Below are 19,308 nucleotides of genomic sequence, written 5' to 3' on the forward strand. Positions count from 1 at the left end.
AAGACTCTAGAAGGCGCTATATCAAAATACAGGCCATCCTTGTGTTGTCCCAGTCCATTATATGTTTGTTTGTTTGTAAAGCTTGGTTGAGGCGGCAGACCTGCCTATTTAAATAGGTAATTGTATGGTGTATTATATATTTTTGTCATTTGTAAATGTATGTAAATTGTACTAACTATCTGTCTATCTATCTGTCTATCTATCTGTCTATCTATCTATCATCTATCTATCTATCTATCTATCTATCTATCTATCTATCTATCTATCTATCTATCTATCTATCTATCTATCTATCTATCTATCTATCATCTATCTATCTATCTATCTATCTATCTATCTATCTATCTATCTATCTATCTATCTATCTATCTATCTATCTATCTATCTATCTATCTATCTATCTATCTATCTATCTATCTATCATCTATCTATCTATCTATCTATCTATCTATCTATCTATCTATCATCTATCTATCTATCTATCTATCTATCTATCTATCTATCTATCTATCTATCTATCTATCTATCTATCTATCTATCTATCTATCTATCTATCTATCATCTATCTATCTATCTATCTATCTATCTATCTATCTATCTATCTATCTATCTATCTATCTATCTATCTATCTATCTATCTATCTATCTATCTATCTGGTTTTCGCTTGTGCAGTGAGTGATCTGTTACGGCTAATTTCTTCATTGTGCTTTCTGCTTCTAGTCTTGTTGCTCTTGTGTGTCTTTGGCTTGTTTCTGTCTCACACCCCTTTCTATGTTCTGTTGTTCGTGTGTGAAGTTGGTGTCCGGTTTCTCCTATGTATGTTTTGTTACAAAGTTTGCAGTGTGGGTGCAGGGAGGGTGCTAGTTTAGAAGATGCTCTCTGAAGAGCAGGGTCTTCAGGAGTTTCTTGAAAATTGAAAAGGAAGCCGCAGTTCTGGTAGTGCTCGGAAGGTCATTCCACATTTGTGGAAGGATGCATGATGTTATCATGTTTGCTCAGTGGTATAAGGTATGGTATATGGATTTTTGTTCTAAGTCCTCCACGAAAACCTCGCAGAGGGTGGCTGATAACGGGTTACCCATGGCGAAGCCTTCCAATTGTTAGTATATTGTTCCATCATATGTAAAGTATGTGGAGTTAGCTACCAGTTTTATCAGTTGTGCTATGTCATCTGTCTCGGCCCCGCCGCTCCGGTCATCACAGGATCGTCGACTAGCAGTGCCTACACCACACTCAGGACAATCCAGACTCTTCTCGTGCATCGTTCCACAAATGAGGAATGGCCTACCAAGCACTACCAGAACGGGGACTTCCTTTTCGACTTTCAAGAAACTCCTGAAGACCCTGCTCTTCAGAGAGCATCTTCTAAACTAGCACCCTCCCTGCACCCGTCCCCCCTCTCTACTGTCCACTTCTTGTTCCCTCCTCTCCATGATTCATCATGCTGCCTCACTGCCACCTATGACTGACTGGAAATTGTTTGTTGTTGTTGTTGTTATTGTTGTTGTTAGCCTCAAGGGCAACATGCCGATTATCACTTGTAAGTCACTTTGGACAAAAGTGTCTGCTAAATACATAAACATATACATCTGTTGTGAGGTTTTTCCTTTCGTGTAGAGTTTTATCCTGTCTGATTCTGTTTACTGCTGTGTCGGTGCTTTTTTGGGTTGGTGTTTTTGTGAACAGGGATGCAGCGTCGTGTGAGATTATCATGCCATTGTCTTCTATTATAGCCTTTTTTAGTTCTTTTGCCAGTTCTGTGCTCATTTTTGAAATGTTTTAGATAGATGCGATTTTCTGTTATTTAGCCTTTTTCTTGTAGTGGTTTCAGTAATATTTGTCATGTTTTTTTAATGTCTTTTTAAAAAATTTTTTTTGTATATATTTTTGTTCACTAGCATCTGTTCCATCTGTTGATAGATTTTTCTTTGTTGATTATTACTGTCGTTCTTCCTTTGTCTGCCGGTAGAATAATGATGTGTACATTTTTGGATAGTACTGTCATGGCTGTCCTTTCTTCTTTTGTAACTTTACTGTGATGTATTTTGCTGTTCTTTAATATCCCAACTACGTAATTCTGCTTTCGTTCCATCATCTGTGATCTGTTGACATACCATTTCTGTTGCTACATATGGTATATTTTCGGTGTTATTGCAAAGTTTAACTCTCTCAGGCTCAAAATAAGTTTTGATAAAAGGATGAACACCCAAGTCCTTCAGGGGTTCTTCTGAGTTAAAAAATGCTCATGAAATACGTATGTGGAGTAACCAGGTAGGCAGGTTTTAACTGTTGCAAATCTGCAACGCCCACCTCCAGAGGGTTAATCCTTTTTTTTAATATGCTTTCTTCAGCTTCTGTTAGCGTGTGTTGTGAAATATTAGTATATATAATATATATGAGTTTTGTGTGGTGTTTTTCTTGTTGATGAGTTTGGTTAACTTCTTTATGTGTCTTTCTTTTACTTTTATAAATTTCTTTTCTTGTTGTTCTGTCATGTGTCCTTAATTTGTTCCTCTGTTTTTTCATCGAGTTTGTAATTCCTTTTTAAGTCCAGGTGTCTTCTTTTCAGTTCGTTTTTCACTTGTTTCTGTTTGGCTGTGATGTTTTTTGTCCTTTCTCTGAGTAGTGCTTTCTGTGTTCTTTCCATAATGTGCTGTGCTGTCTATTGGTGTTTTCAGCTGTAGGTTTGTTGGCGTGATGTTTCCGTCTCGGTATCTTTAATTGAAACGAAGGTGGTTCCTTAGACATGCTTGTTTATGATGTAAACATTCCAAACAGTGGAAGTCCTTTGTCCCTCATCATTTCTTAAAACATGTAACATACATAGGAGAAACCGGATGCCAACTCAACACAAGAACAAAAGAGCATAGAGAGGAATGTGAGAAAACACACAAGAGCACCAAGACAAGAAGCAGAAAGCACAAGAAAGAAGTCAGCAGTAACAGACCACTGCACAAGAAAAAAAACATATAATGGACTGGGACAACACAAGGATCATCACCACCAAACAACAAAAATACAAAAGATGGATTAAGGAAGCCATAGAAATATGGAGACGTGGGTGCGGAACCATGAACAGAGATGAGGGGGTCTGCGCATTAGATCATGCATGGAACTGTCATTGGTGAGGAGAGCTCTGAAGAAGATCGCAGGAGCAGGAGTGATTGAAACTGTTAGCAAGGTAAAAAAAATAAATAAAAAAAACCTTTCCTGTGTTTAAAAATATTACCTAAAAAAGAGGTACTCAGAAAGTTCCTGAAAACTCCATTCGGCTGGCCCAGTGACGTGGAGACACCCGAGTTTTTGTAATTTTACACAGAAGATCTGATAGTGAAAATGCACCTAATGCAAGATCTTGGTGAAAATTTAATGCCAATTGTTTGGAAATAAACCTTGTGACATTGTAGAAGCTCATCAAAACAAGGCCACAGCAAAAGCGTGCCATAATCAAAGCTAACGGTGGTCCAACAAAACAGAGTGTGTGCAAAGTGTTCCCTCAGTCAAGAAAATACAGGAACTTTTTTTTCTCTGTCTTGGTCACAGGTGTCACATGACTTTGCCATTAACTTTAACCCAGATGACGATGAATGTGAAGGTAAGGTGGATCCATAGTTAAATACACATGAAAGTATTACAATGTAAAGTTCTTTAGAGTCTATTTCGATGTTTCCTTCGTTCTGCCGTCTTTGATCAGGCATCCAAGGAGTGGTGGAGGCATACCAGAACTGCCTCCCAAAGATCCAGCTGTACGGCCCAACAAACGTTTCACCCATCATTAACAGGCTAGCCAAGGTGGCAGCAGGCGACGGCAACATTAAAGATGCTTCTGTGAGTCCTCCTTTGGTCTCTCCAGGAAGATCTGGCTGTAACACAAGTGTTGAAATGCTACCATATGCTGTCAAAGCAGATGTGTGCAGGGAATTCCAATTATTTCAATTTTGCTGTTCTGATGGTTTTATTTTACTCTCCGTTTAGTTTGGTTTTTGTTTCACTGAAATTTTCAAGTTATTTTTGGCATCCTGCACTTGGAAGTGATGTTGGAGTTCATGAGTCCCTTTTTATTTTCCTTAAAGTCTTTTGAAAAAGCAGCACGTTCTAGCTTAAAATGTAAACAAACGGGGTCTGACCTGAAAAAGCGAGCCATGAGAACCAATGGATTCATTTTTATTCTTTGTTCATGCAACTCATTGGGTTAAAAGATTACACACACACACACACACACACACACGCACACACACACACACACACACACACACACGATGGCGATTAAAATAATTTCCCTATTTTAGTGTAAAATCGTATTAAACAGGTAGATTTAAAAAACGTTTTAGTGTTATAGTTTGGAATTATACATGAACTTGTTTTCCTGGTTCTTTTTACTGATTTTAGATGGTTTTTAAAAAGCTGCATGTCCCCCTAATGCAGCGGGGTAATCAGCTCAATCAGCTGCAGGTGTGTGGAGGGTGTTGGCCTTTATAAGAAGTCCAGTGTAGGAAAATGAGTCATTGTGTCGTCGTAAGCAAACAGCCCTGTGTCTAGGTCTAGCAGGTGGTTTTTACCACCCTGCCAGCGCTGTGTTACAGATGTTTTAGCAGAAACATAATCAATTGAATGAAGTTTTTTGTTGACCTGTAAAGAGTGTGCTACACTTTCTGAAGCTTTAATATTTTAAATCTTCTTTCCTAGTAATCAGCACCTCATTAAGGTTTTCATGCAGCTGTGTTTAGCTTAGGATTAATGAATTTTCCCAACAATAGTTAAGAAAGTTTTACTTTCTGCAGCATTTTTAAAAATCTGAACCTCAGCTATATCACTTTAAGACTCCTCACATCATACCTTCAGTGTAATGATGACATCATTCAAATGAATGACCAAATCAATTACAGTTACTCTTTATTGTCATAGTTCAGATTAAAACAACACTCTCGTGATAATCTGGATTGTAAAATGACATAAAATCATGCTAAAGATGTTATTCATGGGTTGACACCTGGCTTTGATGTCAAACTGAAATGTCTTGTGATTGAAGCTGAATCTGAACACAGATTAGAGTGTTTTGTTACATTATTTAATGTTCAAACTAAATTTCATTTTGATTTAAAGCCAAACCAAACTGCCTGTTCTTTAGCCTTCATTATGGGTGACTGAAAGCACCTTTTTACTTTTATGTTTGAAGTTTAGGAGTTCTAATGTGAAGATTTTAGACTCCTTGATGCGTTTCCTGTAATTAGTGTTTCTTTTTGACTTTTGTCCAGCCTTTGAGTGTTTTTGCCCCAGGGCGTGTGTATGACAACAGAAGCTCAGCGGAGGCTGTAAAATAATCCAAAATGCCATCAAAGTCTTGCCTCAGATGACAATACACGCTGAGAGATGTCCTTGCTCATGAACACATATTGGTGGTAGAGTAGTTTCACAAAAATTAATTAACACAGTTATTGTCCTCCATGCAGCGATACCACATCCTGCTCATCCTCACAGACGGTGTGGTGACAGACATGGCCGACACGCGTGAAGCCATTGTTCGAGCCTCCTACCAGCCGCTTTCCATCATTATCGTTGGCGTGGGAAACGCAGACTTCACAGACATGCAGATTCTGGATGGAGATGATGGAGTCCTGCGGTCACCGAAGGGTGAACCTGTTCTCAGAGACATCGTGCAGTTTGTGCCATTTAGAGACTTCAAAACGGTCAGTGTTTTTTCTCCATCTGTCACTTGTTCACTATCAATTCACTTTTCAACCTCGTGGCATCTAACTGCTTTGAAGCAATTGAATCGAATTTTTTTTCTGATGCAATACCCGCAGCTAGTATAATTTAGAACAGGGTTATTCAATTCTGGTTCTGGAGAGCCAAGACCATGGTTGCTTCAACACACCTGGTTCAGTGATTGAGTCACCCATCAACATCTCCTCCAGAAGGTTGTTGATCACTTATTGATTCAAACCAGATATTTTGCTGTAGGGAAACATAGAAAACATGCAGGTAGTGTTCCTCAGTCATCAAACATTCATCGAAATATTTTGCTCCATAAACGAAATTTAAAATGTTGGTACGAATGGTCAAAATCCTGTTTTATGAAACTTGCGGTGGCCACTTGTACGCATGTTCCTCCATAGTTGTCTGTAGATATATCCCATCTGTGCATACCCAGGTGCTCGTGTCTGTTCATGGTCACTTACATACAGGAACACCCTCAATTGACCATTTATGGTCACACTATGTCCTCAGTACGTGAAGGGATGGGGAGCCTAAGTCACTTCTGCATCATGGATCCCCAGAAGAACAAAAAAGTGAATGCAAGTCAACGGGGCAAAAAACGCTATTTTCTAACCCGCTTTGCCTTAGGCCCTGGATCGCACATGTGTTGTACTGCAATTTAAATGAAAGGTAATGATGGGTGTTTCGACCATGACAAGTTCGTAATTAGCATGACTACAAACTAAAAATTGGCACGTTGCTTATCAATTCAATTCAGTTCAATTCAAAAATACTTTATGAATCCCAGAGGGAAATTAGAGTTTCAGTACACACAATTCTGAGATCAGACAAACATGCATAGACACATGACAAGAATTGTGACTGTGGTCATTCGCAACCCGAGTCGCGCTACGTAATAGATCTAGAAGGTTTATGTGAGGACAGAGTCAGGGGGAGGGAAAAAAAGTCACTTCAGAGTTACCCTCAACAAAGAGGGCAGCGTTGCTATGCAAAAAAACACCTCAGACAGATATGCTCACAGACTTCAGACATTACACAACAGAAGTGTCCACTAGGTGGGGAGGTAGGGTTGGGACTCTCCTCACTTCAGTGCATGCAGCCGCATGAAGCAGCGCTCATCACCTCCGTTTGGACAGGGGAGGGAGATAATAAGTTAGAGTGCACATTGACTGCTAGATACGGTTCCACGGCCTTCACCGGTTGCAGTCCCGCCCAGGCTGCGATAGGGAGAAAGAGTTTCCATAGCGACGGCAGCACTCCACATTTCTTCTGAGGGGAGTTTACACTTCAGCCTCACAGGCTTCAAGGGCACCAGATTCAGATAAGAATTGTTTGGGGACAGACAGAGATAATTTCCTCTCTGCCTTAGAGTTCTGTTGGTCTTCAACCCCTCTAGATCCAATAATGGTGTAATGAATCTATCCCAATCCGTGCTGATCCGTCAACTCGCTCCTTGATGGAATCCACCTTCTGTGCCAGAGCCTGAATCTCAGCCAAAGGTTCAAGCTGACGACTCATCTCAACAATTATATGAGTTTGTGTGTTCACAGCGCGATGCATTCCATCCCTGAGCTCTGGGATTGAGCCAATATTCCTCGAAAGCTCGTTAATTTTCTGGTAAGCCAGGTAACCGCTCAGGCCAAACAGCAGGAATCCCGACACCAAAACTATGAATATCCAGATGTTAAGTAATTACATGTGGGGTAATATTTAATCTCCATAACCCTGGAACCTGAAATAACACACATGACAATAAGGGAGACATTTTACCCTGAGTCCCCAAAATAATGGAGAGTTAATGCAGGGAAAAACCTCCTCCGAGGCTTTTCCCCCGTCACTCCCAAGTCTCCTCAGTTTCCCAGGGGCTTTATTCAGCAAAAGGATGGGGGAGAAGGCGGGCCTTCTCAGGTTACAGAGGTACAGTTTTCAGTTGGAAACCCACAATCAACATCCTTGCTCAACCTTTCATGAACAGCAACAGTTGGCAAAAACAGAGATTCATTTTGTGTTAATAACACAAAATGAGCATCTTTTAGGCCTCAAAAAGGTACAATTATAAAAATACCCAACACCAGACATCTTCAGAATCCTCTACAGACAGTTGAGAGAGGCATATCAGGTTCCACTGTTTCCAGGAGTCCATGATATACCCAGCTGGCTCTGTCCTAGAGGGACATCCGGGAGCCCCTTCTCCCGTTCTCATCGTTGAAAAAATTTTGCCTTGAGAGACCAACTGACCAGATCCATTTTTAATAATTTCCAGTCTCCAGAAAAAATGTAGAAAGCGCCGTGCACACAAAGACAGGACAAAGAGCCTTGGGATGAGGAGGGAGGGAGGGAGAGGAGAAAAAAAAAGCGTCTGCACTGTCCAAGAGCCGGAAGAAAAAGACGTCACCACATAATCTGCTCTCCCCTAACGTGGCTGCTACTTACCAAATGTGCCAGATTTAGAGTGGCTCTTTCCTTCTGTGGGAAGCTTGCTGAACTTACAGCCATTTCCCCCAGATTTCTCCGTGTCTGGTTCGATGACGTCACTTTCGTGAAGCACATTTGTAGTCCTGGACTTATTTTCACACAAAACCTAAAATATCGTTCCCCCATTCAAAAATAAACACGTCCCTGGTATCAAAATGTGTCTTTAAAATTCACAGACATCACGTGTGAAGTTCATGGCACAAAACAAGCGGAATTAGAAAATAGAATTTTTAGCCTCTTTGACTTGTATTCATTGTTTCATTCTTCCAGTGGCCCATGGTCCGAAAGTGACTTAGGGTCCCTATTCCCTGGGCTTTTCCCGAAAAAAAGAAAAGAAACTTTTATTGACAGCAAGATCAAAGATGCTGGCTGTCGAAGTGCAAAAGAACAAAACAAGTTGCAGAGGTTATAAATGTGGTTGGGACAGAGAGAGGTCCTCGTCAGAAATAAAAAAAAATTTGAATGTGATAAATCGTAGAGGAATGAGTTGTCATTTACATTTGATGAGTCGTTCTGTTTGGAGTTTTATTTGGAAATGTTCGAGAGTGCAGCCTCCTCTGAGCTGTCATTCAGACTTGTTACCTTGGCAACGCGGAGTGCATGATCAGGGAGGGTTCTCATAGTTGTAAAATAAAATATGAACTGGAATCGAATTTGTCTGTCACTCCACAAAGAGTCCCAAATCACAGCATAGCTCCAGAAGGATCTCCTTTAGGAATCAGAGCAGTGCGCTCACGGAGGAAGTGTCCCCTCTGGGCTCGAGTCTCTGCCAAATGCTCCCAATGATGCAAGATCAGTCATGTTACAATGTCTGTCAGTCACAGGTGTCTTTTATAGGTTTTAGCGCCAATTATGTGACACAGCTGTTTTTCCACCTTTTAATTATGTAATGGGTAAAATACTTTATGGATGAGGAACATGTATAGATGACGGAGACATTCAGTATTGTGGTTCCCTCTTCCTACTACTAGAACGTGTGGTTGATTTACCATCCAGGAGAGAGCAGAGAGTGTCTCAGCTAGTAGTAGCTAACCAATAGCATTAGCAGCTCCACCACACAGCTTCAGAATTGAGTTATTTGTTGAGATAAAACATCGACGTTGGAGAGCAAACAGAGTCAGTGGTAGAGTCGCGTTGCTGTTAGCCAATTAAAAGGCAAAGATGTCAGAAAATCAGGAAATACGTCTCCAAATCCTGCTGTCTTCTGCTCCTCACTAAGCTGGCTCATGCCTCTTTCCTGAAACAAGAGCACCAGAGCTTTTTTCATAAGGCATTCATTTATACTAGAGATCACCACAAATGCATTAAAAAAATTAAAGGAACTTGGACTTTAAAACTTTCAAATATCATCTGGCTTTTAGAATCACAATATATCGTATTGCCTCCTCTGTATTGTGATTGATGTCATATAGCCAGTTTCTTGCTAATACACACTCTTCTATTTAGTTAGGCTCTCATGAAACAATCAGTTATATAGAATGTCTCTACTTTAAAATGCAGATGTTCCAGTGTGTCAGTTATCCTCAGACAACCAAAACATTAATGGTTTAAGATGTTTCTTGCTGTATCGTGAATAAGCTAAAGCAACAACGATGTAAACTTGGAGACTTATAATCATTACCAGAGAGTGGCGGTTTGTGATTCATTGCCTTTACTTTAGTGTTTGTTTTGCCTTCCACTGAAACACTATACCTTTTCATTTTGCATATACAACTCTGCAGAAATATGTGCACTGATAATGGTTTGATGGCTGTATGCGTGTGACTGATTTAATGAGACTCTGGGATCTCAGAAATTCCCACTCCAGGGTTCAAATGGGCAGCACCAACAGGAGAATTCACAATGACTATTTGTTTTTGTTTTGCTTTTGTGTTCCGATGTTGCATGATTTAGATAATGACATGTTCTGGGCTTTCTCCATACGCTTTCCATTATTCTGATTCAGGTTCATTTCAGTGTCATCAAAGGATGCTGTTCCAGAACCGTTACAGCTTTAAAGATGTTTTTATTTTTATGGCTCATTAGTGGACTTCCACAAACCCACTGTATTTGTCTTTTATCAGCGCAGTACAAACCCGTCTCGAGTTAGAAACAAAATTTAAAAATGTGTACATGCATATACGTATATATATATATATATATATATATATATATATATATATATATATATATATATATATATATATATATATATATATATATATATATATATATATATATATATAAATATGTATATATATATATATATATATATAAATATATATATATATATATATATAAATATATATATATGTATATATATATATATATAAATATGTATATATATATATATATATATATGTATATATATATATATAAATATATATATAAATATGTATATATATATATATATATATATATATATATATATATATAAATATATATATATATATATATATATATATATATAAAGTAACCATTTAGTTTTATTTTAATAACCCATGCTGGGTGTGGCAGAGTGAAAAATGAAAAAGTGTTATGCCTAATCAGAAGGACGTAAATGCATGTAAAAATATGAAATGACATCATCGAGTGCCACTAACAATCTATCTGACTTTGTTGGAGAGGAAACGCAGCCCAGAGAGGCCTACAAGGGCTGGATCTAGTAACTTTAAAGTCTCATGTCTGAATAATGATTCTCTAAGGATGGTTCAGAGTGAAAGCAGGGTTAAAATGAAGCCACAATGGTGGACCGTGTGTGGATGCCTAGAGCACTGGTACTCACATTTTGACCCCTAATATCACCAGCTTAGCTAAACAAGCTTTGCTAATGAGCTAATTAAACTTAATGCCCAGACATACTAATCTAGTTTCTAGTATCTCTTGTAATAATTGTGAAAAAATATGCTATTAGCTATAGTTTTGTCATTTCAGTTGATTTCTAGGTATCTCATGAAAATGTCTCTGCTTGGTAGGGGCGTCATGTTGGTTTAGGGGATCAGAAGAAGGCATGTGACTTCACCTTGGAAGGACTACCTGATCCCTGTTCAACCAAAGCAAGACCTCTGTCCAAATTCTCTGAAGTTGTTCTCCGTCTGGATTGGACTTTGCCAGAGCTGCTCCTTGCCTTTTATCCCAATAGTGGTCTTCCTCGACAGGATCTGAGTGTGTAGTTATGTAGACGATGGTGTTTCAGGGTCTAATCATTGCTTCTTTGCAGATGATGTGGTTTAGTGTTTTTTGAATCCAGGATCTTTACCATGCACTTGGGGTTCACAGTTAAATGTGAAGTGGCCACAACTCCTCCTAGACTGGAACCCAAACCAAACTGGAAAAAGCTTGAGTGCTCCTTCTAGGCTGGGAAGGAGTCTAAGAAAGGAGTATCTTGGTATCTGGTTGTGAAGGGATCGGGGCTTCATCTGCAAATGTTTCTCCCAGTCTGTCGAGGTGCAAAAAGAGCAGAGCTGAAAATATAAGCTCTCAATTTTTTGAACCAGTTTTCGGAACATTTGACAGTAATTAGATGTTGTGATGGAATGAAAAAGATCCTGGTTACAAGCAATTGAAACACTCTTCCTTTGATGCGTGGCTGCACTCTTCAGCCTTTGAGAGAGTGACCCCTATGTAGTGTTAAAGAGTTACAATTTAATTAATGACCATAGACATTAAAGATCCATATTGAGTATGGATCCCATCTAATGGACACTGGGTTATTTAAATCAGAAGAGTGGTTCATTTTATTACAGGGAAATTAAACACTTTGCATGAACTGAGAGACGAGAAGAGAGAGAGACTTTCAAACGTTAAATTTATTATCTAAATAATTTTAAACAGTTTAACAAAACTAACTCTCTAATGATGGATGTTTGTGGAATGAAATGTGAGGTGAAGTGTGTGTTGGTGCAATGTCAGTTCAGAACCTCCGTTCTGGAGAAGCGAGTCTGAGTGGGAGATGATATTTTGCTCCTAATCGATCAACGTTTGAACCGTGGTCATAAAAACATGCGATGCCATTTGTGTCGCATCCACATACCCTTCAGTGAGACTCCTGTACAGATCAGGATGCCAGGTTCACGACCTTCCACTGGTATTGGAGCCAATGAAACAGCGTCGACAGCACGACAAACCAGTCTTTGGATGGTCTCCAGGTAAAAAACGACAGGTGTTTCACAGCGTCAAAAGGGACCCCCCTTGGGTCAGCTGTCATGTTGTGGGTCAAGAGTCTATCCCAGGACATGCAGAATCAGAGTCAGAGTCAGATTGTATAAAAAATAATAATATTTATTGACGAAACGGTGAACTAAGGGCGCACTGGAAAATCCAGCGGGTGCAGAAACGGGAAGCAGCATCTAGAGGGAAAAGTAGCAGAGGTGAGTATGGGAGTTGTAGAATGGCAGGGGAATTGCTGGCTGAGGGACTTAAGGCTTAGATAGATGAGAAGCGTGTGGGAGGGGTGAGCCGGGGTAAGTCCAGGTAATGATTGTAGAGCGGTAGAGGTGAATGAGGAATGGGATCCGGACCGGTGTGGTTCTGGAGAGGGAGCGAGAGGTGGAGGAGATCGGGTTGGCACTTGGAGGAGGGTGAACCAGGAAACGAGCCAGATAAAAATCCAAAACGGGACGGGTCTTCAATGAACGAACTCGGCACCCAAGACCGCTCTTCGGGACCGTAGCCCTCCCAGTCGACAAGGTACTGGATTCCTCTGCCCCGACGACGAGTCTAGGATCTTGTTGACCATGTAGACCAGACCTCCCTTATAGAGCCGAGCAGGAGGAGGAGGAGCCGGAGCAGGACAGAGAGGACTGGAGACCACAGGCTTGACCAACGACACATGAAAAACCGGGTGCACACGCAGGGAGAGGGGAAGGTCCAAATGAACCGTAGTGGGAGAAGGCACGTCCAGAACCTTGAAGGGGCCAATGAAGCGAGGAGATAACTTGCGGGATGAAGCCTTTAAAGGGATGTCCTTTGAAGAAAGCCAGACCCCCCTCTGTTCAGGTGTGTAAACCGGAGCCGGACGCCACCGGCGGTCTGCCAACTGTTTATTCCTGAGAGCTGTTCGGTCCAGTGCTGCCCTGGTGGAGGCCCAGGCGCGTCTGGCACCGCGGAGGAATTGAGGTAATAGAGGTTTGCTGGGGAAAAAGCGAAGGTTGGTATCCGAGAGACGACGCAACGCAAAAGGTGACTGACCTGTGGCGGAGGATATATGGCTATTGTGCGCATATTCAACCCAAGGAAGGTGAGTACTCAAAGACGATGGATGAGACGAGCAGACACAGCGCAGCATGGCACCCAGCTCCTGGTTCATCCGCTCACACTGTCCATTGGTCCGAGGGTGATGTCCCGAGGTGAGCGCCACCTTAGCTCCTAGGGCCTCCGCAAAATCCTTCCACACCCTGGATACAAATTGTGGTCCACGGACGGACAGGATTTCCTCTGGGATGCCATGGAGATGGAGGACATGCTTTACCAGGAGCTGCGCTGTGTCTGCGGAGGAGGGAAGAGATTTAAGTGGGATCAGATGACAAGCCTTAGAAAATCGGTCGACAATGGTGAGAATAGTGGTGAAACCGTTTGAACTAGGCAGACCACATACGAAGTCCAAGGCTATGTGAGACCAGGGGGCGAGATGGAGTGGGTAGTGGATGGAGAAGACTGGCTGGGAGGCGATGGTCCCCCTTTTGTTGTGAGCATGTATGGCAGCCTGAGATATAGCTCTTGGTGTCTTTGAAGATGGAGGGCCACCAGAAGGTCTGTCCTATGAGTGCCACGGTTCGACCTACTCCTGGATGTAAGGAAAATTTGCCTGAGTGTGCCCAGTGTATTACCTTACTCTGCATGTACTGAGGTACGAACAGCTTCCCCGGAGGACCGTGGTTGGGACCAGGGTCCCTCCTTTGGGCCTCCAAAACCTGGTCTCTGATCTCCCACGTAACACTTCTGAGGATACAGCCAGGAGGTAGGATGGTAGCAGGCTCTGCTTCCTGATCAGGAGCGTATTGTCTGGACAGGGCGTCTGGCTTGGTGTTCTTGGAACTGGGGTGATAAGAGATCTGGAAGTTAAATCGTGAGAAGAAAAGAGACCAGCGGTACTGGCGAGGATTTAATTGCTTGGCTTCTTTGAGGTAAACCAGGTTTTTGTGGTCAGTCCAGATGATGAACGGATTCTCCACCCCCTCCAGTCAATGCCTCCATTCCTCTATTGCCAGCTTTACCGCCAACAACTCACGATCACCCACGTCGTAGCGACTCTGCTGTGGTGAGGCGCCGCAAGAAGAAGGCGCATGGGTGGAGGCATTGGTCCTTGGCAGACGCTTGAGACAACACAGCACCCACTCCTGTGTCTGAAGCATCTACTTCCAGCGTGAACTGTCGCTGAGGATCCGGACGGTGCAGGATGGGGGGGTTGGAGAACTTCTCCTTCAGAGTTTGGAAGGCAGATTCGGCTTTTGAGGACCATACAAAAGGCTTATTTACTGAGGTGAGACTGGTAAGTGGAGCTGCTGTCTGACTATAATTTCTTATAAATCTTCTATAGAAATTAGCAAAGCCCAAAAACCTCTGAAGTTGTTTTCTGGTCGATGGAGTGGGCCATTCCTTTACTGCTTTGACCTTCTCTGGATCTGCCTTCAAATGCCCGCTCTCAATGACGTAACCTAAAAACTTAACTGTGGTGACATGAAACTCGCACTTCTCAGCTTTAACATAGTCTGTTTTCGAGGAGACGCTGAAGTACAGCTCTCACGTGTTGGGTGTGCTGTTCCATGGTCTTTGAGAAAATCAAAATGTCATCGAGATAAACTGTAACAAACTTGTTAATAAAATCACCCAGAACCGAGTTCACTAGAGATTGAAAAACAGCGGGAGCGTTTGTTAATTCGAATGGCATTACCAGGTACTCGAAATGTCCCAATGGAGTCTTGAATGCAGTCTTCCACTCGTCCCCCTCCCTCACCCCCACCAGGTGGTAGGCGTTCCTGAGATTGAGTCAGCTGAAAATGGCTGCGTCCTGGATAGGTTCAAAAGTGGAGGAGAGTAGAGGCAGTGGATACTTATTGCGAATGGTGATCTGGTTCAAACCTCTATAGTCTATGCAGGGTCTCAGTGTTCCTTCCTTCTTAGGCACAAAAAAGAACCCAGCACCCAGGGGGGGAAGAGGAAGGTTGAATGGTACCTGCGGCAAGACAGTCCTGGATATACTTCTCCATGCTCTCCCTCTCAGGCTTGGAGAGATTATAGAGACGGCTAGATGGCAGTGGGGCCCCAGGTAGCAAGTCGATGGTGCAATCGAAAGGCCTGTGTGGAGGCAGAGAAGATGCGCGATCCTTGCTAAAAACCAGCTTGAGGTTGTGTTAGATCTGAGGGACAGAAGATAGATCAATATCCTCCATAGGAGGCGCAGGAGGACTGCGAGTGAGCGAGGAGACAGATTTTAAACATGTTTGGGAACATTCAGGGTTCCATCCTAAAATCTTTTTTTCTCTCCAGTCAAGGATGGGATTGTGGCGAACCAACCACGAATGTCCCAAAACTAGTGGCGACTGATGAGGGAAACACATAAAAGCTCAAAGTCTCTGAGTGATTACCTGACACCAACAGGCGGATGGGTACGGTCTTTTGGGTGATTATGGACAGACCTTGGTTATCCAGTGAGGAGACAGATAGAGGTTTAGACAACCTGGTAGTGGGAATCCTCCATTTTGTCACCAGCTGAGGGTCTAAAAGAGACTGCTCACATCCAGAGTCCAGGAGAGCCTCGAGAGATATCTGTCTAGAATCAATTATCAAAATACAGGGAAAAGAACACAGGGAGCTAGCAGAGTCTGAAAACCCACCCACCAGTAGTCCTGGTTTTGCTGGTGGGCTCCCCCTTTTGACAGAGCGGGGCAAGTGCTACGAAAATGTCCAGCCATCCCACAGTACAAACACAGTCCTGACCTGATCCGATGCTCTCTCTCTTCCTGAGAGAGACGAGTTCTCCCCATCTGCATAGGCTCCTCTGCAGAGGGGGAGTCCATTTGTACACGTCCTTTAGCTCCATACACTCTCTCATGCGAGGAGGAGACCATGGGCTCCGACTCACGTCTTCTCAGCTCACGGTGCCGTTTGTCGATGGAAATAGCCAGCTGTATAAGCTCCTCCAGAGAAGTGGGTTCCTGGCATAAAGCCAGCTGGTTTCGAACTCGATCACTTAGGGCCTCAGTAAATGCTCCGATGAGGGCGTCCTCATTCCAAGAGGTCTGAGCTGCAAGGATCCTGAATTCCACAGCCAAGTCTGCCACCGATCTCCTGCCTTGAGATAGATTCCATAATTTCTTTCGAATGTCAGAAACAGACTCAAAGCTCCCAAAAGTCAATTTAAAATCAGACAAAAAAATCACAGAAAAGACCATTCAAAAAAGAGTCATTATGGCTTCTGGCCTCTGCCCAACGTAGGGCTCTTCCTCTCAACAGCCCCACGATGTAGGAGATCTTAGCCGAGTCTGAAGAAAAGGCTGTAGAGCAACGTTGGAATGCTAGTTGGCACTGTAGTAAAAAACTGTGGCATTCCTCAAACTCACCATCGAAGGTGACTGATGGCGGGGATGGAGCAACACGGAAGTAGGTCTCGTTCCAGGACCTTACTGTTTCCGGTCCAGGACTTCCGGCGGCAACCTGACCTACTGCTGAAGGTTCAGCTGAAGGGGGTGGCTGGTGTGTGTGGGACAGGGCTTCTTGAATTTGACAAACCATATTTTCCAATTGCTGATAATGTTGGTTAGCTGCTGTAAGTTGTTCCATAAGTAAAAGGAGAGTTTGTTCCTGCTGAGATAAGCGATGAGAGATGTTAGAGAGAACTGATTCTGCGGGGTTAGCGTTTTGGCCGGATGATTCTGTCATGTTGTGGGGCAAGAGTCTAACCCAGGACATGCAGAATCAGAGTCAGAGTCAGATTGTATAAAAAATAATATTTATGGACAAAACGGTGAACTAAGGGCACACTGGAAAATCCAGCGGGTGCAGAAACGGGAAGCAGCGTCTAGAGGGAAAAGTAGCAGAGGTGAGTATGGGAGTTGTAGAATGGCAGGGGAACTACTGGCTGAGGGACTTAAGGCTTAGATAGATGAAAAGCGTGTGGGAGGGATGAGCGGGGGTAAGTCCAGGTAATGATTGTGGAGCGGTAGAGGTGAATGAGGAATGGGATCCGGACCTGTGTGGTTCTGGAGAGGGAGCGAGAGGTGGAGGAGATCGGGTTGGCACTTGGAGGAGGGTGAACCAGGAAACGAACCAGATTAAAATCCAAAAAGGCGTCGGGGAAAACTCTGATGATTATCCAGACCTGAGGTGGGGTAAAATCCAAAAATAGAATTAATCCAAGTCACAAGAGAAATACACGAGAGAACAAGAGCAGAGATAAGCGAGGGCTAGAGACTACCAGTCAGTAGTTAATCATCCAGCGTCGAATCATGTCCACCTTCCTCCTTATAAACCGGCCCGCTGATCAGTTGATTGGAAACAGCTGTTGCTCCCTCTCCTGAAACCAAAACACTCAGAGATAGTGAGATGATGAGACGAGTACTCACCCCGGCTCATGACATCAGCAGGTTCAGCTTTTATTCTGAAGGAACCGTTGTTTGTTGATAACAACGACAGGATTTCCCAGCTTGGCAGCTCTTAGCTTAAAAAGGAAAATATAGATGGCCGGTCCGTACATTACTTAGCATGCGGTGAACTTCAAGGGATCTTGAGATCTCGTTGAATACTGGACTTAAAATGGCGTTGGACTGTTTTATTAATCTTGATGTTTATGATTCTGGACGAATCAAAGCTGACAGATTAAATAAACACCACAGAGACTCTGCCTCGCTTCAGACGTGAAGGTTCTGATTGGATCAGTGACAACAATGTGTCAGCGTGTCTAGTGGCTAGAATAAGTCATTTACTTATTAAAACATATTAATCATAATATTGTTATTTCACGGATCTGTCACATGGTTATTATTGACTAACAGTTGTTTTGATTAGCTTTTATTGAAAATAGAGTTCTTTGGATTTTAATAAAAGAAAAGAAAGCAGTCTTCATCTTCTGTCTTCATTGCTGGAATGTAAACAGTTTAGAAGTGAATGCATGACCTTGAGGCTGTTTCTTGCACTCTGGCGCTATGTCAAAGGGACTGTGGAAAATATTAAATAACCTTGGCTGAAATAGCTCCTTCATTATGTTACAGCTACCTAGAAGCATCAACAGCGTAGAACGGCAGCTGACCAGTTTACTCACCAGTTTTGCTGTGTGCCAGTACACACCGGGACAATCTCAGCGGCAGAGCGGGTTCTCCGCCATGATCCTCTGACTCGCGGGATCACGAAATCACTTGAGTCTTCAGAGGTCATGGTTTGTTTATGCCATCTACCATTAAACCAAGAAAAAGGAAATCACTTTTGATATCATTGTTTGATGTCATTTATGATGTTGTTCTTCTCGACTGCCAGGATTAAAGTCACGATAAACACATTGTTGGACTTCTCGAACAATGCAGGAACTAAATAATTCGTTAGGTCACTTGTATTGATGTAATATACTTAGATACGAAATTGCATTGCTGCAATAGTCGTATCTTGAAAGCTACTGGAGGTTTTACAATGAAACCGTGTGATTTCCTGTCTCGCCCAATGTTAACTGCAGAAGATTGAGGTATCCCAGAACTGGCTTGTGGCAAAGTAGAAACCAATCTGATCTTCAGTGGCACAGAATGGCGCAGCACAGCCTGACAAGTTGTCTCTAGTCTTGTCTAAAAACGTCCATGTCGTGGCAGGTTTGAATCACCCCCACAGACCACAGTATAATGGATTCTGATGCAGCGACGCTTCGCTGCTGTTCCGTGCCGCTGATGCTTCCAGTGTGAAACGGGTGAGGAGCTTCGTCATCTGGGGGAGAATTAGAGTCTCGTTAGATCTTTTACCTCCGTGATCTGGAACTTAGATAGGTGGTGAAAAAAAAAAACGAATCTGTATTAACAGTAATGTGTAATTTTAACAAGACGAACACGAATTATTTTGAATTTGTATTTTTGCTAGCAGCTACCTCCAAATGGAACATGGCTGCGGTGCAGTTTGTGTTGTGGCTCAAATGCACGTTCATGCTTTAATCTATTCAT

The 19,308-nt window shown here is 42.5% G+C and overlaps 1 protein-coding gene across 1 annotated transcript in view; it reads left to right on the plus strand.

Annotated features, from left to right (window-relative positions):
- The window catches only part of cpne7 (copine VII), a 75,408-nt gene that overhangs the window by 52,406 nt on the left and 3,694 nt on the right, over nt 1-19,308 (plus strand). The window contains exons 17-19 of the mRNA XM_070554982.1: nt 3,545-3,596; nt 3,696-3,829; nt 5,452-5,688. Of these exons, the coding sequence (XP_070411083.1) occupies nt 3,545-3,596; nt 3,696-3,829; nt 5,452-5,688 (423 nt within the window). The remainder of the gene's footprint in view (nt 1-3,544; nt 3,597-3,695; nt 3,830-5,451; nt 5,689-19,308) is intronic.

The sequence above is a fragment of the Nothobranchius furzeri genome, chromosome 9 (genome assembly GCF_043380555.1).
Source record: "Nothobranchius furzeri strain GRZ-AD chromosome 9, NfurGRZ-RIMD1, whole genome shotgun sequence".
NCBI lineage: Eukaryota > Metazoa > Chordata > Actinopteri > Cyprinodontiformes > Nothobranchiidae > Nothobranchius > Nothobranchius furzeri.